The 24,455-nt window shown below is 39.5% G+C and overlaps 1 protein-coding gene across 1 annotated transcript in view; it reads left to right on the top strand.

Moving 5' to 3' along the window:
• Nucleotides 1-17,139, top strand: part of GDPD4 (glycerophosphodiester phosphodiesterase domain containing 4) — a 100,111-nt gene extending 82,972 nt beyond the window's left edge. The window contains exons 13-16 of the mRNA XM_055422433.2: nt 11,345-11,492; nt 16,154-16,236; nt 17,011-17,063; nt 17,120-17,139. Coding sequence (XP_055278408.2) covers nt 11,345-11,492; nt 16,154-16,236; nt 17,011-17,063; nt 17,120-17,139 — 304 coding nt within the window. The remainder of the gene's footprint in view (nt 1-11,344; nt 11,493-16,153; nt 16,237-17,010; nt 17,064-17,119) is intronic.
• The last annotated feature ends 7,316 nt before the right edge of the window (nt 17,140-24,455 follow it).

Here is a 24,455-nt window from a genome sequence, read left to right as displayed (position 1 = left end):
TTTTCAATTTTTGTTGTCAGAAAATTTCATTTTTGTATACTGTGTGCCTCAAACATAAACTAATAATTCCTCTAAATGCAAGTTTCTCAAATTATGTAGAAGACAACATGTGAAGTTGATAAAGTTATAAAATTATTAGCTTTTAGACCAATCTGTTTTTTTCCTATAGATCTTTTGCTAAATTATGTATAAAATAAAGACTATAGTTACACACCATTGTTACAATAATACTATCTTTTATAGTTGCCCTTATATTTACTTTTATTGAGATCTTTTTGTCTCCCTTAGACTTTGAGCTACTGTCTCTTAACTTTATTTCACCTTGGAGGACTCTCTTGAGTTTTTCCTACAGGGCTGAATCTAGTGCCCATGAACTTCTTCAGCTTTTGTTTAACCTGGGAATATCTTAATTTCTTCCCGTGCCTGTGAATCTCCAACAAGACAAATGCTTCAAAATTCTTTTTTGCCTTTGGCTTTTGGAACTTTGATTATATAGTGTGTCATAGGGTGGATCTCTTTGAGTTTATTGGATATTAATATTCATATCATTCATCACATTTGGGCAGTCTTGAGCCATTATTTCTTCAGATATTCTCTCTGCCCCTTTCTCTCTCCTTTTGGAACCTAAAAATGCATATATTGACTTGCTGAATGGTGTCCCACAGATATCTTAGGCTCTGTTCCATTTTATTCGATCTTTTTTGCTTCTTTTCCACAGAATCATTAATATCTATTGATCCATCTTCTAGTTCACTAATTATTTCTTCTATCTGGTCAAATCTGCCTTTGGATCTTAATATTCAGCTTTTCATTTCGTTTATTGTGATTTTCAGCTTGAGAGTTGGGAGTGGTATTTTCTAGGCTTTCTGTCTCTTTATTAATGTTTCTGTTTTCTTCATTTTAAAAAAAAAATTATATATCTTCCTTTAATTCTTTGAGTATCTTCAAGATAGTTTTTTAAAAGTCTTCATCTAGTATATCTGAAATCAGCTCTTTTCCAGGGACGGTTCTTGTTTTATTTATTTTTCCTTTGAATGAAACCCTACTCTCTTGTTTCTTCGTACACCTTATGATTTTTTTCTTAAAAACTGGCCACTGAATGTAATAATCTGGTAATTCTTGAAATCAGAATCTCCTTCTTCTCCAGGGTTTTCTGGGTTTTGCTATCTGTTTGTTTATTTATTTATTTATTTGGTTGTCTCTGTGCCAAAACTTAAGATCTTCTAGGTCTCTAATGTGCCTTCCCCTGGGCATATGCGATCACTCCATAATTTTCCCCATATCTGTTGCTTTTGGATGTCTTAATCTTTAATGTCTGGCTCCCAAAAGGGGAAAAAGAGATAAATGAATGATGGGGAAGAAAGAGCACTGAACCTTTAAATCCACTGGAAGTCATTTTAGTGTAAAGGGGAGAAGTTTGCCTCAGTGAGGCGGGAGGCATGGTGAGAAAAGCAGCAATAATGCTGTATTCATTTTCTGTGCACATCTGTATCCAGAAGCAGCAATCAGTGATCGGAACACAGATCCCCAATAATTGGAAGATAGTGACCATTTTGCCCCCTCCCCCCCGTGACTCTCATAAGCTGTTGCAAGCTGCTGTAGGAACGTGGGCACAGCTGCCTGTCATGGAGATGGGAGTCTGGAAATGGTAACTGCTACTGTTATAGTTGCTGAAACTGACCAATGTTAACTATAGCTTACCATCTAAAACTTCCCTGAAAGTTGTAAGACTACAATAGATGCCATAGTACCAAAATATTAATAGTTACATTAGATTTTGCCAGTGTTATTGTCCAGGATGGGATCAGGTTCCTGGTGCTTCTTTTTCTGTCATCTTACCAGAATTGCCTGCTGTGAATATAAGTTGTTACTTCTATGAGATTAATGTCTAAGAACACAATTGCTGGAGTATGGTAGTTTTCAAAATTTTCTAAGAAACTTTGTAACTTTTATTTAGTTTTATAAGAAACTTCCAAACATTTTCAGAGGGCCTGTACTGTTTTACATCCCACCAGCAATGTATGATGACCCAGGGCTCTACATCCTTGCAGTTTTTTGCATTGTCATTTTTTACTGTAGCCATTCTGATAGGTGTGTAGTGATATCACATTATGGTTTTAATTTTCATTCTCTGACGGGTAATGACACTGAAGATCTTATCATGTTCTTAGTTGCCTTGGCAAATAGATGAGAAAACAATGGAAACAGGGACAGACTATTTTCTTGGGTTCCAATGTCACTGCAGATGGTGACAGCAGTCATGAAATTAAAAGATGCTCATTCCTTGGAAGAAAAGCTATGACCAACCTAGACAGTATATTAAAAAGCAGAGACATTACTTTGCCAACTTGGCCCATATAGTGAAAGCTATAATTTATCATCTTCAGTAAAATATATTTTCTTATTATTTCTAACTGAATGGCTTGATTTTTATTGTTGAATTTTTAGAGTCACTTCTATCAGTCCATTCAAGTTCAGTCACTCAGTCATGTCCAACTCTTTGTGGCCCCAAGGACTGCAGTATTCCAGGTTTTCCATTACCAACTCCCAGAGCTTGCTCAAACTCATGTCCCCCAAGTTATTGATGCTGTCCAACCATCACATCCTTGTTGTCCCCTTCTCCTCTTGCCTTCAATCTTTCCCAGCATCAGGGTCTTTTCTAATGAGTCAGTTCTTCCCATCAGGTAGCCGAAGTATTGGAGCTCCAGCTTCAGCATCAGCCCTTCCAATGAATATTCAGCACTGATTTCCTTCAGGATTGACTGGTTTGATCTCTTTGCAGTCCAAAGGACTCTCAAGAGTCTTCTCCAGCACCACAATTCAAAAGCATCAATTCTTCTGCACTCAGCTTTCTCTATGGTCCAACTCTAACATCCATACATAAGCCATGAAGCTATGGAAAAACCATAGCTTTCACTACATGGGCCAAGTTGGCAAAGTAATATCTCTGCTTTTTAATATGCTATCTAGGTTGGTCCTAGCTTTTCTTCCAAGGAACAAGCATCTTTTAATTTCATGACTGCTGTCACCATCTGCAGTGACTTTGGAACCCAAGAAAATAGTCTGTCCCTGTTTCCATTGTTTTCCCATCTATTTGCCGTGACGTGATGGGACAAGATGCCATGATCTTTGTTTTTTGAATGTTGACTCTTAAGCCAGCTTTTTCACTCTCCTCTTTTACTTTCATCAAGAGGTTCTTAAGTTCCATTTCTCTTTCTGCCATAAGGGTGGTGTCATCTGCATATCTGAGGTTACTGATATTTCTCCCAGTAATCTTGATTCCAGCCTGTGCTTCACACAGTCCAGCATTTTGAATGATGCACTCTGCATATAATTTAAATAAGAAGGGTGACAATATACAGCCTTGATGTACTCCTTTCCCAACTTGGAACCAGTGCATTGTTCCATGTCCAGTTCTTGCTGTTGCTTCTTGACCTGCATACAGATTTCTCAGGAGGCAGGTACGGGGATCTGATAGTCCCATCTCTTGAAGAATTTTCCACAGTTTGTTGTGATCCACACGGTCAAAGGCTTCGGTGTAATCAATAAAGCAGAAACAGATGTTTTTCTGGAACTCCGTTGCTTTTTCTGTGATCCAATGGATGTTGGCAATTTGATCTCTGGTTCCTCTGCCTTTTCTAAATCCAGCTTGAACATCTGTAAGTTCTCAGTTCATGTACTGTTGAAGCCTTGCTTGGAAAATTTTGAGCCTTACTTTGCTAGCATGTGAGATGAGTGCAATTGTGCAGTAGTTCGAAAGTCTAGATGAATAGATAAATAAGTCCTCTTCCCAACATGCCAGTATTGGCCCAGTGGGGAGAAAGTTTCTAATGCCTTAAGTTTGAGTAGAAAGATGTATGCTGATCTTCTGCAAAAACTCCAAAATTGCAACTAACCACTGAACAACCATGGACAGGAAAATGTTGGATCCCACAAAAAAAGACACCCCACATCAAAGGGCAAAGGAAAAACCCCAACAAGATGGTTGGAGAGGCAAAATCATGTTTAGAATCAAACTCCATACCCATCAGAGATGCTCAAAGGGCTCAAGCAAAACCTTGTGTTTATCAGGACCCAAGGACCTCACAAGAGACTGAGCCAGACCTGCCTTTGATTGTTTGAGTGTCTCCTGCAAAGGCATGGGTCAGCAGTGGCCTGCCACAGGGACAGGGGCTCTGGCTGCAGCAGACGTGGGAGACATGGCATGTGGCATAAGTCCTCTTGGAGGAAGTCGCCATTAGTCCCACTGCAGAGCCACCAAGCAGACGACGCATAAACTGGAGAATAATTATACCAAAGAAGTTCTTGCACTGTTGCAAAAGTTCTAGAGCTCACAACAGATTTCCCAACCTGGGGATCCAACAAAGGTACTGAGAATTCCCAGGGAATTTGACTTTGAAGGCCAGTGGGATTTGATTGCAGAACTCCCACAGGACTGGGGAAACAGACCCTTGGAGGGCACAAACAAAACCTTGTTCACACCAGGACCCACGACAAAGGAGCAGTGACCCCACAAAAGACTGAGCCAGACTTGCCTATGAGTGTCCAGGAGTCTCCATCAGAGGCATGGGATGACCGTGGCCTGCCATGGGCTCAGGGTCACTGAATACAACAGTTCTGGGAGCCATGGCATGCTGGCATAAGCCCTTTTGAAGGAGGTTGCCAATTCCCCTACCATAGTTTGACCTCAGGCCAAATTATACACAGCCACAACCATCAATAGAAAATTGGATTAAAGATTTACTGTGTTCCACTGGAGAAGGGAATGGCAAACCACTTCAGTATACTTGCCTTGAGAACCCCATGAACAGTATGAAAAGGCAAAAATAGGATACTGAATGAGGAACTCCCCAGGTCGGTAGGTGCCCAATATGCTAATGGAGATCAGTGGAGAAATAACTCCAGAAAGAATGAAGGGATGGAGCCAAAACAAAAACAATAACCAGTTGTGGATGTGACTGGTGATAGAAGCAAGGTCCAATGCTGTAAAGAGCAATATTGCATTAGGAACCTGGAATGTTAGGTCCATGAATCAAGTCAAATTGGAAGTGGTCAAACAGGAGATGACAAGAGTGAACATAGACATTCTAGGAATCAGTGAACTAAAATGGACTAGAATGGGTGAATTTAACTCAGATGACCATTAGATCTACTACTGTGGGCAGGAATCCCTTAGAAGAAATGGAGTAGCTATCATGGTCAACAAAAGAGTCCAAATGCAGTACTTGGATGCAATCTCAAAAGCGACAGAATGATCTCTGTTCATTTCCAAGGCAAACCATTCAATATTACAGTAATCCAAGCCTATGCCCCAACCAGTAACGCTGAAGAAGCAAAAGTAGAATGGTTCTATGAAGACCTACAAGACCTTTTAGAACTTATACCAAAAAAAGTTGTCCTTTTCATTATAGGGGACTGGAATGCAAAAATAGGAAGTCAAGAAACACCTGGAGTAACAGGCAAATTTGGCCTAGGAGCACGGAATGAAGCAGGGCAAAGGCTAATAGAGTTTTGCCAAGAGAACGCACTGGTCATAGCAAACACCCTCTTTCAACAACACAAGAGAAGACTCTACACATGGACATCACCAGATGGTCAACACCAAAATCAGATTGATTATATTCTTTGCAGCCAAAGATGGAGGAGCTCTATACAGTTAGCAAAAACAAGACCAGGAGCTGACAGTGGCTCAGATCATGAACTCCTTATTGCCAAATTCAGGCTTAAATTGAAGAAAGTAGGGAAAACCACTAGACCATTCAGATATGACCTAAATCAAATCCCTTATGATTATACAGTGGAAGTGAGAAATAGATTCAAGGGACTAGATCTGATAGATAGAGTGCCTGATGAACTATGGACGGAGGTTCGTGACATTGTACAGGAGACAGGGATCAAGACCATCCCCATGGGAAAAAAATGCAAAAAAGCAAAATGGCTGTCTGGGGAGGCCTTACAAATAGCTGTGAAAAGAAGAGAAGCGATAAGCAAAGGAGAAAAGGAAAGATATAAGCATCTGAATGCAGAGTTCCAAAGAATAGCAAGCAGAGATAAGAAAGCCTTCCTCAGCGATCAATGCAAAGAAATAGAAGAAAACAACAGAATAGGAAAAACAAGAGGTCTCTTCAAGAAAAGTAGAGACACCAAGGCAACATTTCATACAAAGATGGGCTCGATAAAGGACAGAAATGATAGGGACCTAACAGAAGCAGAAGATATTAAGAAGAGGTGGTGAGAATACACAGAAGAGCTGTACAAAAAAGATCTTCATGACCAGGATAATCACAATGGTGTGATCACTGACTGAGAGCCAGGCATCTTGGAATGTGAAGTCAAGTGGGCCTTAGAAAGCATCAGAACAAACAAAGCTAGTGGAGGTGATGGAATTCCAGTTGAGCTATTTCAAATCCTGAAAGATGATGCTGTGAAAGTGCTGAACTCAATATGCCAGCAAATTTGGAAAACTCAGCAGTGGCCACAGGACTGGAAAAGGTCAGTTTTCATTCCAATCGCAAAGAAAGGCAATGCCAAAGAATGCTCAGACTACTGCACAATTGCACTCATCTCATACGCTAGTAAAGTCATGCTCAAAATTCTCCAAGCCAGGCTTCAGCAATATGTGAACCGTGAACTTCCAGATGTTCAAGCTGGTTTTAGAAAAGGCAGAGGAACCAGAGATCAAATTGCCAACATCCACTGGATCATGGAAAAAGCAAGAGAGTTCCAGAAAAACATCTATATCTGCTTTATTGACTATGACAAAGCCTTTGACTGTGTGGATCACAATAAACTGGAAAATTCTGAAAGAGATCGGAATACCAGACCACCCGACCTGCCTCTTGAGAAACCTGTATGCAGGTCAGGAAGGGACAGTTAGAACTGGACATGGAACAACAGACTGGTTCCAAATAGGAAAAGGAGTACGTCAAGGCTATATATTGTCATCCTGCTTATTTAACTTCTATGCAGAGTACATCATGAGGAACACTGGGCTGGAAGAAGCACAAGCTGGAATCAAGATTGCCAGGAGAAATATCAATAACCTCAGATATGCAGGTGACACCACCCTTATGGCAGAAAGTGAAGAGGAACTAAAAAGCCTCTTGATGAAAGTGAAAGAGGAGAGTGAAAATGTTGGCTTAAAGCTCAACATTCAGAAAACTAAGATCTTGGCATCTTGTCCCATCACTTCATGGGAAATAGATGGGGAAACAGTGGAAACAGTGTCAGACTTTATTTTTTTGGGTTCCAAAATCACTGCAGATGCTGATTGCAGTCATGAAATTAAAAGATGCTTACTCCTTGGAAGGAAAGTTATGAGCAACCTAGATAGCATATCTATCTTTGCCAACCAAGGTCCATCTAGTCAAGGCTATGGTTTTTCCAGTGGTCATATATGGATGTGAGAGTTGGACTGTGAAGAAAGCTGATCGCCAAAGAATTGATGCTTTTGTACTGTGGTGTTGGAGAAGACTCTTGAGAGTCCCTTGGACTTCAAGGATATCCAACCAGTCCATCCTAAAGGAGATCAGTCCTGGGTGTTCATTGGAAGGACTGATGCTGAACCGAAACTCCAATACTTTGGCCACCTCATGCGAAGAGTTGACTCACTGGGAAAGACTCTGATGCTGGGAGGGATTGGGGTCAGGAGGAGAAGGGGACAGCAGAGAATGAGATGGCTGGATGACATCACTGACTCAATGGAGGTGAGTTTGAGTGAGTGAACTCCGGGAGTTGGTGATGGACAAGGAGGCCTTGCGTGCTGTGATTCATGGGGTCGCAAAGGGTCGGACACGACTGAACGACTGAACTGAGCATGGCCCGCCCATAAGAGCAAGACCCAGATTCCCCCTCAGTCAGTCCCTCCCATCAAGAAACCTCTCATCCTTATCCATTAGAGGGCAGACAGAATGAAAACCACCATGAAAACCACCACAGTTACAGTAAACTAACCAAACTGGTCACATGGATCACAGCCTTGTCTAACTCAATGAAACAATGAGCCATGCCATCCGTATAGGGCCACCCAAATGGACAGGTCATGGTGGAGAGGTCTGACAAAATATGGATAGATATAATCCTTTGTTGGATGTTCTCTTTGCCAATATTTTGTCCCAGTCTATTTCTGGTCTGTAGCATCTCCTTAAGATTCTTCCACAGAACAAAAGTCCTAAATTTTTTATTAGGTCTATCATCAGTTTTCTCATTTATGTATCATGCTTTTACTGTCCAGTCTAAGAGTTCTCTGTCTAGCCCATAAGTCTCAATTTTTCTTGAAAGTTTTGTAGTTTTACATTATTGCGTTTGTCTGTGATCCGTTTGAGTCAGTTTTTTTTAATTTTTTATTTTTATTGGAGGCTAATTATTTTACAATATTATATTGGTTGGTTTTGCCATACATTGACATGAATCTGCCCCGGGTGTACATGAGTTCCCCCTCCCCAACCCCCCTCCCACCTCCCTCCTCCCCTTATCCTCCCTCTGGGTCATCCCCGCATACCAGCCCCGAGCATCCTATAACATGCATCGACCCTGAACTGGCGATTCATTTCACATATGATAATATACATGTTTCAATGCCATTCTCCCAAACATCCCACCCTCACCCTCTCCCACAGAGTCCCAAAGACTGTTCTATACATCTGTGTCTCTTTTGCTGTCTCGTAAACAGGGTTATCATTTTCATCTTTTTAAATTCCATATATATGCGTTAGTATATTGTATTGGTGTTTTTCTTTCTGGCTTACTTCACTCTGTATAATAGGCTCTAGTTTCATCCACCTCATTAGAACTGGTTCAAATGCATTCTTTTTAATGGCTGAGTCAATTTTTATATGAAGTATGTGGTGTAAGTTGAGGGTTTCTAGGTTTTTTGCCTATGTATGCCTGTCCAATTGCTCTAGTACCATTTGTTGAAAAACTCTTATCCCACTGAATTGTTTTTACACCTTTGTCAAAAATCATTTTGACATATTCTATGGATCTATTTCTGGGTTTAAAATTGTGTCCCACAGTTTCATATGTCTGCTGCTGCTGCTGCTGCTAAGTCACTTCAGTTGTGTCCAACTCTGTGTGACCCCATAGATGGAAGCCCACCAGGCTCCCCCGTCCCTGGGATTCTCCAAGCAAGAACACTGGAGTGGGTTGCCATTTCCTTCTCCAATGTGTGAAAGTGAAAAGTGAAAGTGAAGTCGCTCAGTCGTGTCCGACCCATAGCGACCCCATGGACTGCAGCCTGTCTTGATTACTGTAGCTATATAGTAAGACTTAATATTAAGTAGAATGATTCTCTCTCACTTTATTCTTCTTTTTCAATAAAGTTTTTGTTAATTTTGGGCTGTGCCTTTTGACATACATTTTAGAGTCAGGTTAATTGTATTAAAAGAAAAAAAAAACCTTCGTGATATTTTGGTAGAAATTGCATTAACCTATAGATCAGTTTGAGGAGAATTTTATGATGCTAAGTCTTCCAATTCATAAATACACATCTATTCACTTCTTAAATATTCTTTGATTACCTTCATCAATAGTTTGTGTTTTATGGCTTACAGATCCTATGCTTGTTTTGTTAATACCTGTGTATTTACATTTCTTTGGGGTAATTTTTAATGGTACATTATATTTCAGTTTATATAGGTTCGTTATTAATATATAGAAATTGTGAATGGTTTTTGTGTGTTGATTTCAAATAGTTTTAAAAGGTAGCTTTTTACTACTGTATCCTTATATCTGTTTTTGTCTTAATCTTTAGGTGATCTGTAGAATTATCTTAGAATTGTCTCTAATTCTAATTCTTTAGAATTGTCTTAGTTACCCAATGCTGCTGCTGCTGCTAAGTCACTTCAGTCGTGTCCGACTCTGTGTGACCCCATAGACGGAAGCCCACCAGGCTCCCCCGTCCCTGGGATTCTCCAGGCAAGAACACTGGAGTGGGTTGCCATTTCCTTCTCCAATGTGAGAAAGTGGAAAGTGAAAAGTGAAAGTGAAGTCGCTCAGTCGTGTCCGACCCTTAGCGACCCCACGGACTGCAGCCTACCAGGCTCTTCCATCCATGGGATTTTCTAGGCAATAGTACTGGAGTGGCTTGTCATTGCCTTCTCCCAATATGGGTAACTAATTGCAAGCACTCCTTCAAAAGTGGTAGTATTATTTTTATCTTACAGTTTTTACACTGAACCTAAAAACTTGTGAAGCTAGTACAAAGCAAAGATAGATGCAAATGCAGACTTGCACAGAGCTGTTCCAATATGCTATGCCATTTCAAGGTTACAACAAAAAATTTTCAAGGGATTTACCTGCTGTATTTTGTGAGAGGTTTTCCAAAAAATGACAACTTGACTAGAATTACTAACCCTTCTTCTACTTACTTTCTTTCTGTCTCTTTAGACAGTGCACAAATACCTACTGGCATTTAGTGTACAGGGAAATTTGGGTTCCATTTCTCCTAAGTGCTTTAAAAAATTCTTTATATTTGAAGTGTAAATATTTACCAGATCAACATTCAGTTAACTATTTATGAAGCAGGTACTGGATATGCAGAGACGAGTAACACAAAGTCTTTGCTTTTAATTTGCTACAGTCAGGTGAAGAAGACTGATAGGAAAGCAGATAGAGTAAAGGGTGGTAAGCGCTATGATGGAAGTAAGTACATTTGCTGCACGATAGTGTACTGCAGCTGGCACATCGCAGCTTATGGGAGAAAAACTGTAGGAATATTTACACCATGAATTGAAATTGACAAAGTCTGACAGGGCTTTCCTTTTTCCTCCCTCTCTCCCTCCCTTCCCTCCTTTTTTGTCAGGGCATGTAGTTTACTAAAATACTACTATTACTGTTGACATAGAAAACAAGCTTATGGTTACCAAAGGAAAAGGGAGAGGGATAAATTAGGAGTTTGGGATTAAAATAAACACACCACTATAAATAAAATAGATAACCAACAAGGACCCAGAGTGTAGCACAGGAAACTAGTCAACATCTTACAATAATCTACAATGAAGAAGTTTCTAAAGAATAGATTTAGATAGAGGTATATATGTATAATTGAATCACTTTGCTATAAACCTGAAACTGACACAACATTGTAAACCAACTATATTTCAATAAAAATTTTAAAACTAGAAAAAGAATAAAATACTACTGTTGGTATAGGAGTAAAAGAGTAAAGTCTAGAGCTTTATCCTCATTTCAACATGAGCTAATTCAGCATGTCATATCATAAGCTGTCACATGACCAGGTGTTTCCAGTGATTTAAGCAACCTTTCACGACACAGTGGCTGTTTCCCTTTTAGACGTGAGAGTGAGATTAAGTCTGAATCTCCTGTGGGTTCTTTTTCTCCCCAGAGAATATAAAGCGGCCAACATCACCATCAACGTATACCTCGTCAATGAGCCTTGGCTCTTCTCACTGGCCTGGTGTTCCAGTATTCACTCAGTGACCACAGACAACATTCAGGTCCTGAAGCAGATCAATCACCCTTACTACTTCATGGTGAGCTGGTTGCCCAGATTGTTCTTCCAAGTCTGGTACAATAGGCGTCTCTGTCCCCCTCCCACCCCTGCCTAGCGCACTGTGTAGTCTCTAGGTGAGCTACTTGAGAGCAGAGACTTATGTGCCATTGAAGATATGGCATTCCCCCTTCTCTCACCCAACACCTTCTGTGATTTTTCAGGGAGAAATTACTATTAATGGTATAATAATCCCTGTTTATTGAATCCTCACCATGTGCCTTTCATGCATAATGTAATGCAGTGCTCTGGAGTTGAATTCAACCCAGTAGGAGTATCACCATGGGGAATCTGAAACTTGGAAGTTAAGATCCTTGACATCATCACATGAATGCAATATTCAGAATGAGGTCAGATTCCAGAGTTTTGTTACTGCAGCCCCACCTTCCTGAAGGTACAGCAACGATGACCATGATATGAGGTGTGGGAAAGAAACCAAGTGAAAACTGTGTATCCTGAGCAAAAATGCTTTTGAAAAGGAGAGTGTGTATCCAGCTGCTGCTTATGGTTAGAGGCATGGGGGCCTGAACATCTGGGTTACACTTCCAGATAAATCCCATCACTTATTATCTATGAAGGGAGCCCCAGCTAACCAGTTAACTGATACAGAGCTAATTTTTCTTATCAGTGTAGAGGTAGAATGGGATGACTGAGTCAGACACAATAGCCTACAGAAGAAAACTGCTCCATAACCTCAGTCTTTTCTTGTCCCTGAATAAGATCTCACTCAGATTCCATAGTTTCTCTATAGTCACTCTTAGATAACTTTTAAAGTCCTTGTTAATCACCAGAAAGCCTCAATTCAACATCAAGTGTCTTGTCCAGAATAATAACCCAAACTCTAAACTGCCTTGAACATCAAAGTTTTAGTCAGAGAAACCTAAATGAGGAGCTTACATATTTTGGGTTGCTTTCTCCATACCTCCAGCCTCACTGGTCCTTGTTTCTCACTTGATCAGGGTCAGGAGCAGGTATGAGGTGACCAGGGCCATGGGCACAATCTCTTAGAGCCAGTACTGCATTGAGGCCCTATGGTGGATTATCCAACTGCTTTCTCCTTCTTCCTTGGTGCCTGGGGCAGCATTCTTCAGATTACGCTCAAGGAGACCTTGGATGACAGGTCTCTTGGCATAGGTGAAGCCTCTCTGTTTGTCTGTCTCTGTAATCTCCTCTATCATGTATACATTATACATTTTTCTAGCATTTTTGTTTTTAAAAATTGGTTAAACTTGTTCAGTATATAAAATTCAATCATTCTAAAATACATAAATTGGAAATCAATATACCCCTCCATAATCCTATCCCTCTAAACCAATAACGTCTAAAAGTTGTCCCTTTGGGTATATTAAATAAAACTTTAAGTAAAACTTTTCAATTTAATGTTTGAATTGATAATAAATTCATGTGATTCAAAATTTAGAGAGTGTAAAGGATGTTAAGTCAAAAGCTTGTTTCTACACCTGGCCTGGGCTTTTTTTAAAGGACTCAAGGTCAGTTATTCAGGAAGGTAAGGCCAGTATCCATGGGCCTGCCTAAGCAGCCCACACTCTGGGTTAAAATATGCTGGCTCAGATCTTGGCCCAACCCCTTACTGTGTGAACTTGGAAATGTTAACTTGTCTAGGCTTCAGTTTGTTATTTGTAAACTGGGGATTAAAAGTATTACAGTAAAAGCTATTTTAATCCAATATAGTCCTGTCTGCTTAGCGGTCTGTTAATTCAAAAACTGTAGATGAGGAATTGTGAAATAAGTGATATGTGGTCTGTTAGCATTTTAGTATGTTGAAAAAACCTATCTAATACTTAGTGGCTTAAAACTGACAAATATTTGTCATATTTATTATTATGGTTGAGTGCTTTCTCTGGTCCCAGCCACAAATATTTGTCACATTTATTATGATGGTTGAGTGCTTTCTCTGGTCCCAGCCACTGGTCCTAGCCCACCTTGGCTGGGCTAGGTGATCTAGGATGGCCTCACCCATATGTCTAGGATTCTACCTGGAATGACTGAGGTCTCTCTTCATTTAGTCATTCGTCCTCAATGAAGCCAATTACTCATGTTCGCCTGGTGGCATTGGGTTCTCAGCAACAAGAGGTCAAGCCCCAAAACATATGCCTCTTCAAAGATTGCCCAAGTGTGATGTTTGCTAATGTTCCACTGGCCAAAGATGATCACATGGTCAAGTCCAGATTTAAGGGGGGGCAGAGGAGAGACACACTTTACTTCTTGATGGAGAGGAACAACAAAGTCATATTCCATACAGGCCTGCGTTTGGTGGGAAATATTGTGGTTGTTTTTATAAACAATCGACCACATACATAACTCATACATTTAAAAATACTTATTCACCTTTCGACAAAGACTCAAGGTCTTTCCTTTGAGGGCATTTCAGCTGATTGGCTTCTGTATTCCCTTGCTTATATATACTCCAAAATGAACCAAGTATAATTTCTAAGTTTTGTTTCCTTTGGTTATTATTCAGACACTAAGTCATGTCCGATTCTTAAAGTCATTGGGAGAATGAGGAATCCACCCAGATTTTTATAATAATCCCACCACCCCTAGTCTCTTACTGTTTCACTCATACCTAATTCATTTGCAGGTTCTTTTTGTTTTGTTTTTTTAGGGCTGTGCTGGGACTGCATTGATTTGCAAGGGCTTTCTCTAGTTGTGGCAAGCAAGGGCCACTCTTCATTGCAGGGAGAAAGAAGGCTTCTCATTTCGGTGGCTTTTCTTGATGTGGAGCATGCATCTAGGGCACACAAGCTCAGTGTCTGCAGCTCTCAGGCCCTGGAGTGTGTGGGCCTCCGTCGTTGTGGCTGCGGGCTCTACAGCATGCACTCCGTAGTTGTGGTGCATGGTGTTTAGTAGTTCTTCAGTATGCGAAATCTTCCCAGGGCAAGGACTGAATGCTCGTCCCCTGCACTGACATGTGTGTGCTCAGTGCCCCAGTCGTGTGACCCTGTGAACTGCAGCCGGCCAGGCTCCTCTGTCCATGGGGTTCTGCAGACAAGATTACTGGAGTGGGTTGCCATTTCCTCCTCCAGAAGGTCTTCTCAACCCAGGGATTGAACCCACATCTTCTGCATCTCCTGCGTTGGCAGGCGAATTCTTACTCACTGCACCACCAGGGAAATCCTGCAGCTTATTTTTTAATAGCCTTTCCTTTCATCATCAAGTATTTCTAAGCATTGACTCAGTTTCCTTTGAAAATGCCATATTTTTTTACTCAATTTTTACAGATCTGAGTAATATTTAATTATACTGCACAATCATAACAAGTACAGTTGTTAAAAAGCAATATGGACAGCAAGAACAACTGATTCTTAGTGACTGTAGAGCACACCCAATGAGCATCCCAGAACAGGCCAAGGCATTGGTCAGGTTCCCATAGGGCATTGGTGCTGCTAAGTCGCTTCAGTCATGTCTGATTCTGTGCGACCCCATAGACGGCAGCCCACCAGGCTCCTCTGTCCCTGGGATTCAGGCAAGAACGCTGGAGTGGGTTACTATTTCCTTCTTCAGTGTATACATGCATGCTAAGTTGCTTCAGGCGTGTCCAACTCTGTGCAACACTATGGACAGCAGCCAACCAGGTTCCTCTGTCCATGGGATTCTCTAGGCAAGAATACTGGAGTGGGATGCCATTTTCTTCTCCACCATAGGGCATTAGGAGCCTTAGATTAGTGGAACTTGGTTAAAAGCTTCTACTGTATCTGCCTGCTAGATCTGTTTGAAGGATTGCTGTGCAAATACCCTTAACATGCTTATAACACTTCCTTAGCTCCTATAAATGCTCATTAATGCTAGTTGTGCTCATCATTATCACAATCATTTGTGTTATTGTTGTTAATATTATCATTACTAATAAGTCCAAGAAAAGACCTTGTGATTGGGTGGAAAATGGAATAAGAAAGAAAAAATCATGTCAGACCCAGTACCATCAAGTAGTATTGGAGGTGAAATAATGAAGGTAGAAAGGGAGGATCAAACCAGGGAATTTAAAAGCTCATGCAAGTGAAGCTAGAAGATGGAGCTTTGTGAAATGGGTGATTTATGCAAGGGGACTCAAGAAGTAGGCATGTTAGTCTTGGTTAAGAATTGTATTTTAAACATGCTTCTTTGAAGTACAGTGATTTAGGGGAATGATTCCTAAATGCTGGTTCACAGACTGATTACTTGTTTCTGAAGGGCAGAAATCCTAATTCCTGAGTCTCTAATGAGACCCAGGAACCTGTATTACTAAAATCTGATGCTCAGGTAGATTTAGAAGTACAGCCAGGTTTGGAAAGCTGTGCAATGAACACATAGAGCCCTGGAAGTCAAGAAACTTGGGCTTGTAGTCCTGGGTCCAGAACAGACTTGAGATGTGACATCTCTGGGACTCCCTCAGACTTCAGTCGAGGGTCCAGGGAGATAAAGTGTGTGGAGTGTTTTAGCCCTTGTAGAGCCCTTGGCACATGTAAGAGGGGATTGTTAGGATAGCAGTGGGTACCCTCTGTGTTTGACACCAACTCTGTCAATCATGGTTCCGCCCTGTGCTCTGCCCCTGCTCCATCCCTGATTCAAGCAAGGGACTTGACCCACATGAGCTACAATCCCTTCCAGGTGCAAACTCCTATAACTGTGTTTTCTGTTTTGCAGACACCAGATTTCTATATGTTCTTGTGGATTTTCTTGGATATTCTTTCTGCAGTTTTCATTGTTGCCATATTTTATTCTATTTGGTAAGCATTTATTTGTAATTTTAAAGGATTTTTTCCAAAAATATAAATGATTTTACAGAAATTTAAGAAAAATAAATGGTTACATTCTTCCTGTAATCCCACGTAGCAAATCCTCAGGGAGATAAGGTTTTATCATCCTAACCTCCCATTTCTTCTCATGCTGCCTGCAGCTCCTCACACCCCTTCTTCCTCCTCAGCACGAGATCATATTCTAAGAATTAGGACTCTCCCTAAAGCATAATCAAAGCCTGTTAATACAGATCCTGTGTGGATCAGTTGGGAGAGGAGAGGGGTTGAAGACTGTTCAGAACAAGTGCCTCCACCTTCCCCCTTTCCACAGGATGGGACATAGCAAGGTGCTGTGTAAAGGGCAAGCTAACACTCCAGGAAGCCTGGGTTTTAGTCCTGGCTTTTCCTTTAGTTGCTGGGTGACCGTGGGAAAATCACTGTCCTCTTGAAGACCATAGTCTTTTTATCTGTCAAAAAAAAATGACATTTGAGAATTCTTGAAGGAAAATGCTACAAGATCACAAGGTTCAGGGTGGGGGAGGGGACATCTGGTAGAAGAATTTTAGCTAGAAGGGACCATGGTTCCTTAGACCTCATCATGCCCATCATTTCATTTCATTTGAGTTATCTTTTAAGGGTGGATGCTACAAACCCTCTGCCTAAGGTAGCATTTGACTGGGTAATGTTCTTTTCTGTCCACTGCCTGTTATTATTGTTGCTTTGAAAGAGGTCTGTGAGGCTCATGAACACTCTGCTTCCTTCTAGGTTGAGAGAAAGTCAGAGTGAAAAAATCCTCCAAGGTATCACCAGTTACACAGGTAAAGTCAGAGGCCTAGCACCCTCCCATCTCTTCATCCCTATCCATTGCCTCCAGGAGGCAGGGCCTGCCTTTAATGTTCCTGACAAGAATTGAAGGAGTCTAAAAATCAGGGGGTGGGAACCAGTGAGAAGCTGGGAAAAATAGGCTGGGCACAGATACTAAGGGGCCCTTAACATCCAGATTCATTGTGGACTTTATTCTGTTAAGCAGCGAGACTCCTTGGAAGATTTTTAATGTAGTTGTTTATTTGCTCTCGTTCATATATTCATTCATCATAATTATTATTGAGTACCCACTTTGTGTCAGGCACTCTGAGAAAGACTGAAGTACCTGAAAGCTCTCTGTGGAGGGCAGCTCAAGAGAACAGAGCTCTGGCCCACAGAGAACCAGTGAGGAAGCAGGCAAAGGTATAGCAGCTGACATCTTTGGTTCAGGCATCTAGGACCAAGACAGGGAAGCTGCCATGCTCATCGGGGCTGAATGTGCTTTTTGTGGCTCCAGTTGTGATTACATTGGAAGTTAGAAGGAGAAAATTGCTGAGATCCTGGAATTCTGGACTAGAGTCTAGGCTCTGCATATAAGTAATCAGGAAATGACAAATGAGTTTCAAACAAGGGAGCAATATGCTTAAACTTCTGGGTAAAAGGATAGAATAGCAGAATAACGTATTATTCAGCAAAATAACTCAGGACTCAGTACTGAGATAGGTCCAGTAAGGGAAGGGAAGTTAGAGTTTATTATTTAGGAGGTTGTAGAGATAGTCACATAGCGATTTACTGGTTTGGGAAGCCAATGCAGTGTCAAAGAGAAAACCAGTTAGGAGGCAGTTCATAATACAGTTTCCTCCCATAGCTCTTGAAGCCTTAAGTAAAGTTGGTACAGTCACAAAAGCATGAATTAATTTAGCTTCTTGTGGACAGTGGTAAAGATCTTGAGATACTGTATATCAGCTGGCAGTGTTCAACACATACATTACTTAGAGTTGTAGGAATGGGTCCATAGAGACCATGAAAAAATAAATTCAGAACTTTGAAGAGCAGTGGTCTTTCCCACTATAAAGTTGAATGTTTTAACCAAAATGACTCAAATTTCTTAAGATATAGAGTGATCTCCAGTGAATCTGTTTTATGGATTTTAAAAAGATCACTCTGCTGGCTATTAAGATGACTGAAGGATGTGTTCCAGCTGCCTTATGATTTTTAGTAGTTTATTTGTAAACTAGGGCTTCCAAAATGAAGTACCAAGGACTGGGTGCCTTAAACAACAACAAAAGTTGATTTTTCTCACAGTTCTGAATTTTGATTTACCTTAGTGTATGTGAGTGTATTTATCTGCTTCAGTTCAGTCGCTCAGTCGTGCCCGACTCTCCGCGACCCCATGAATCACAGCACGCCAGGTCTCCCTGTCCATCACCAAAGGTTTGCTAAATTTCTTAGTAAGAAAATAAATGTTCTATCTGTATTTTTTCAAATATTTTTCTCCCACTACTCTCTTTCTGGGATTCCTGTTATCCAGACCATTTATTTTTATTTTTAACCTTTTAAATTTTAATTTTTTTTCTTTTGACTGCACTGAGTCATAGCTGTAGCACATGGGATCTTTAGTTATGCCTTGCAAACTTAGTTGTGGCATGTCAGATCTAGTTCCCTGCCCAAGGAGTGAACCTGGATCCCCTGCATTGGGAGCGGGGAGTCTTAGCCACTGGACCACCAGGGAAGTCCTTTATCCTATTTAATTTTTATGCTTCCTTTTGGATATATTCTATTACTATATGGTTAGTTTTTAATTGCTGTGTAACAAATTACCAGAAACCCAGTAGCTCAAAATGACACAAATCTGTCATCTTACAGTTTATGTGGGCCAGGAGTCCAGGCATTGTTTTGCTGGGTCCTCTGCATAAGGTCTCAACAGGATAACATCAAGATTATCCTGGACTGTAATCTCATCTGAGACACAGAGTCCTCTTCCAAGTTCACTGGTCATTGGCAGAATTTAGTTCCTTACGAGTATAAAGCCATCCATGTTTTCTTTATCATTCTTGAAAGAGTTTTGCTCTAAGAGCCTAGAGACTACCTTCAGGTCCTAGTCATAAGGCTTTCTCACAACATAGCATCTGACTTCTTCAAAGCCAGCAGAATATCTCTTGTAACAGATGGATTGAGGAGAAAAAGAACAAAGAAAACAAAACAATACACAAAACAAATAGAAAACAGGTTGAAACATGTCATAAATTCAACCATTAATTACATAAATATAAATGAACCAAATTCTCAAAACCAGGAGTAGGGAATGTCAGCCTGGATAGAAGAAAGGAGGATCCAAACATATGCTGTCTACAAAAGAAATACTTAAAATATAAAAACACAAAGTAAAACCAAAAGGATGGAAAATAATATGCCATGTAAAAATCAGCATAAGAAATAATATCTGAAAACTTCAAAACATGGAGCATTACTAGAAATAAAGATTTCATAATGATAAACAGTTGCTATATCAGGAAGACACTGTAAATTATATACTTAAGAGCCAAGCATCAAAACACATTAAAAAAGAAACTGAAAGAAGTCACACTCAGAGATTTTAAGATTCTTCTCCCATCACCTGAAAGAACAACACACAAAAAATACTTTATAGAGAACTTGACAGAAAATATTATAATTTTTCTATTTTCTATCAGTTTTCTAATTGACAGAAAATATTATATTCAACAACTGCAGAATACCAATATTTTCAAATGTACATGGCATATTTGTCAAAATAGACCACAGAGCAAGCCATAAAACAAATCTAGACGAGACTGCTGATTTACCTCATACATGGACACAGAGAATTAAGCAAAATGAGGGGACAGAGAAATACATTCCAAACAAAAGAACAAGACCAAACCTCAGAAAAGGAACTAAATGAAATAGGGATAAGCAATCTACCTGCTAGAGTTAAAATTAATGGTCATAAATGTGATCACTGATCTTGGGTGGAAAGATGGAACAACAGTACAAACTTCATCAGAAAGATAAAAAGTATAAGAAAGTACCAAACAGTAGTTACAACTGAACTGAAAAAATACATTAGAAGGGTTCAACAGCAGAATGGATGAGGTAGAAGAATGCATCTGTGAGCTGGAAGACAAAAAAATGTAACTCACCCAGACAGAGCAGCAAAATGAAAAAAGAATTTTAAAAAGGGAAGATACATGACGAGACATTTGAGACTGCATCAAGTGTAACAGTATTCACATTACAGGGCTTCTAGAAGAAGAGAGAGAGAAAGAGCCAGAAAAATTAAATGAAGAAAAAGTGGATAAACACTTTCCTAATATGGGGAAGAAAGCAGATATCCAGATCCAAGAAGCCCAGAAAGTTCCAAATAAGATGAACACAAAAAGACACACACCAAGACACATTACAATTAAAATGGTAAGGGGGAGGGGAGGGAGCGGAGATATGTGTATATATATATATATAATTATGACTGATTTGTGTGGTTGTATGGTAGAAACCAATACAACATTGTAAAGCAGTTATTAGCCAATTAAAAATAAAATTTTTAAAAAATGAAATAATCCAAACATTCAACCATAATACAGTATGAGCATTCTCTTAGTTGATGAAAGACAATGTATCCATTAAAAAATATTAAACTTCCACATTCATACTCATTATGAGCCTAAGAGTCAGGGTACAGAAACATGTTTGTGTATGTATGTATGCGTGTGTACATATGATTTTACTAAATAGTCTTTTTTTAAAAAAGGTAAAGATAAAGAGAAGTCCTAAAAGGAGCAAGCAAAAAATCAGCTTGTTACACACAAGGGAAATCCCAAAAATCTATCAGCAAATATTTTAAGCAGAAAATATATAGGCCAGAAAGGACAGGCATGATATATTCAAAGTCCTGAAAAGAAAACAATGTCCAACCAAGAATTATCTACCCAGCAAGAGTTGAAGGGGAGAGATCAAGAGTTTCCCAGATAAACAAAAGCTAGGCGAGTTTCATCACCACTAAGCCAGTTCTGTAAGAAATGTTAAAGGGAGTTCTTTAATCTGAAAAGAAATAGCACTGATTGATAAGGGAGCATGCAAAAGTAAAAATCTCACTGGAAAATGTACATATAAAATAAAGGTAATATATGGATCACTTATATGAAGATTAAAAAACAAACGTAGTAAAAATTATTGAAATTACAGTAATTAGTTATGGGTGCCAAAAATAAAAATATGTTAACTGTGTCATCAGTAAATTTCAAAAGATCAAAATCATACACTGTTCTGTGACCACAAAAGAAATTAAATTACAAAAAATTATCTCAGTTCAGTTCAGTCGCTCAGTCATGTCCGACTCTCCGCGACCCCATGAATCACAGCACGCCAGGCCTCCCTGTCCATCACCAACTCCCGGAGTACACTCAAACCCATGTCCACAGAGTCGGTGATGCCATCCAGCCATCTCATTCTCCGTCGTCCCCTTCTCCTCCCGCCCCCAACCTTTCCCAGCATCAGAGTCTTTTCCAGTGAGTCAACCCGTCGCATGAGGTGGCCAAAGTATTGGAGTTTCAGCTTTAGCATCAGTCCCTCCAATGAACATCCAGGATTGATCTCCCTTAGAATGGACTGGTTGGATCTCCTTGCAGTATAAGGGACTCTCAAGAGTCTTCTCCAACACCACAGTTCAAAAGCATCGATTCTTTGGCGATCAGCCTTCTTCACAGTCCAACTCTCACATCCATACATGACCACGGGAAAAACCATTGCTTTTGCCTTGGTTGGCAAAGTAATGTCTCTGCTTTTTAATATACTATCAAGGTTGGTCATAACTTTCCTTCCAAGGAGCAAGCGTCTTTTAATTTCATGGCTGCAGTCAGCATCTGCAGTGATTTTGGAGCCCAAAAAAATAAAGTCTGACACTGTTTCCACTGTTTTTCCATCTATTTCCCATGAAGTGATGGGACCAGACGCCATGATCTTTGTTTTCTGAATGTAATCCTAAATACTGAAAATTAATGTATTTCTTAACATTTCATTAATCAAGGGGAAATTGGAAAATATTTTTAAAGGATAATGCATATACAGCAGCAAAATTTGTGGGGTACAGTTTAAAGTCTAACTTAGAGGGAAATTTGTAACTTTAAATGCTAGAAGGTAGATTGTTAAGGTAGACACTTAATCAATATTAAAACAATCTAAAAAAGTAAGTTTTTCTCCAGGTGAAAGGAAGGACATAATAAAAATAGGAGCAATGAAATAGAAAAGATAAAACAATAGAGACATTCTTTAAATTTATTTTTAATCGGAGGATAATTGCTTTACAATATTGTGTTGGTTTCTGCCATACATCAGCATGAATCAGCCATAGGTATACATATGTCCTCTCCCTCTTGAACCTCCCTCCCACCCCATCTCACCCCTCTAGGTTGTCACAGTTTGAGCTCCCTGTATCATACAGCAAATTCCTACCAGCTGTCTGTTTAATATGTGGTAATACATATGTTTACATGCTAGTCTCCATTTGTCACACCATCCCCTTCCACCACTGTGTCCACAAGTCTGCTTTCTATGTCTGAGTCTCCAAAACAATAGAGAAATTTTTTTTTAAGTGAAAAGTTAGTTCTTAGGAAAGATAAATAAAATTGATTGATTCTTAGTAAAATGAATGAGGGAGAAAATTTGATTGCCTGTATGGGTGAATGATTAATTAAAGAGGGACTATCTCCAAATCCTAAAAATATAAAGGAAAATTATAGACATTTTAAGCCATTAAATTTGACAATTTAAATGAAGTAAACAAATTCCTTGAAATGTACAACTTACCAGAACTGAGAGAAGTAAAAATAGAAATTTGTAATAACCCACTATCTATCAGAGTCAAATCTGTGTATCAAAAACATAGCACAAAGAAAAGTCCAGACCCAACAAGTTTCACTGGTTAATCAAATATTTAAAAATAATACCAATTTTATACCAACTCAGAAAAAGAAGGCAAAGGAACATTTCCTAGCTGATTCTTTGAGGCCAGCAATAATCTTACATAAAAAATATCTAACAAAAATAGTATAAGAACTAAATTTATAGATCATTGTCTTTCATGAACTTAGACATAAAAATCCTGGACAAAACATTAACAGATTGAATCCATCAGTATAAAAGAGGGTAAAACATCTGGAGCAAGTGAGAATTATACCAGCAGTACAAGATGAATATGTCATTTGAAAATTATTCAAATTAATCTACTATATTAACAAAAACATAACTGACAAAATTTAATAACTATTTATGATCAAAGCTCTGAGTAAGCTAGAATGAAACTTCTGACTAGAATGAAACTTCCTCAATCTAATGAGAGATATTTATTCAAAAACCTCCAACCAATATCATTTTTAACAGTGAAACAGTATTTTCCCTTTAAGATCAGAAATAGGCAAGGATATCTGCCATTTCTGTTTGGCATTGTACTAGAGATCCTAGCCAGTTTAGTAAGATAAACAACAGGCATAAAGGAAAAAATAAAACTCCTGATTCAAAGATATGATTATTTACATTAAAAAATTCTAAATTCCTCTAAACCTACTAGAACCAGGAACTTAAACAATACCTTAGGACACAAGGTCAGTGTACAAAAAAACCAACTGTATGTTGATACATTATCAGTTAAAAGTTGTAAACTTTAAAAATTTAAATAGCATCATTTAAAACAGCATAAAAACATAAAAAGGAATTTTAGGAAGATACTGTAAGCCCTTGCAAAGAAGATAGATGATTGGTCACTGAAAACTACAAAAGTTTAGTGAGAAAAAGACAACCCAGATAAATGGAGAAACATAACACATTCATGCATTTGAAAATCTAATATCATAGATATTGGATGTCATGGAATTGAATTATAAATTCAAGTGCCATAAAAGTCCTCTTTGCCTGTGAGGTTGACAAAAAAATGAAACTCATGCATGCACCTGTTTCTCAAGACTGAAATTACACTCAGGGCAAAAGTAACTGAAATCTGGGCTTGCTTTTTAGGATTTTCACTTTCTCCTAGATTTCAGTTCCACTGTTCCTCATTATATAGTAAATCCTTAGATCAATTTAAGATGTGTCCTTGGTTTTGTACATTCAGTTCAGTTCAGTTCAGTTCAGTCGCTCAGTCGTGTCCGACTCTCCGCGACCCCATGAATCACAGCACGCCAGGCCTCCCTGTCCATCACCAACTCCCGGAGTACACTCAAACTCATGTCCACAGAGTCGGTGATGCCATCCAGCCATCTCATTTTCCGTCGTCCCCTTCTCCTCCCGCCCCCAACCTTTCCCAGCATCAGAGTCTTTTCCAGTGAGTCAACTCGTCGCATGAGGTGGCCAAAGTATTGCAGTTTCAGCTTTAGCATCAGTCCCTCCAATGAACA

Source organism: Moschus berezovskii, chromosome 14 (genome assembly GCF_049115385.1).
Source record: "Moschus berezovskii isolate FMDL1 chromosome 14, NW_MosBer_1.0, whole genome shotgun sequence".
NCBI classification, from domain to species: Eukaryota; Metazoa; Chordata; class Mammalia; order Artiodactyla; family Moschidae; genus Moschus; species Moschus berezovskii.
The sequence above is the reverse complement of the archived record's forward strand: the minus strand, read 5'-3'. Positions and strand labels throughout refer to the sequence as shown.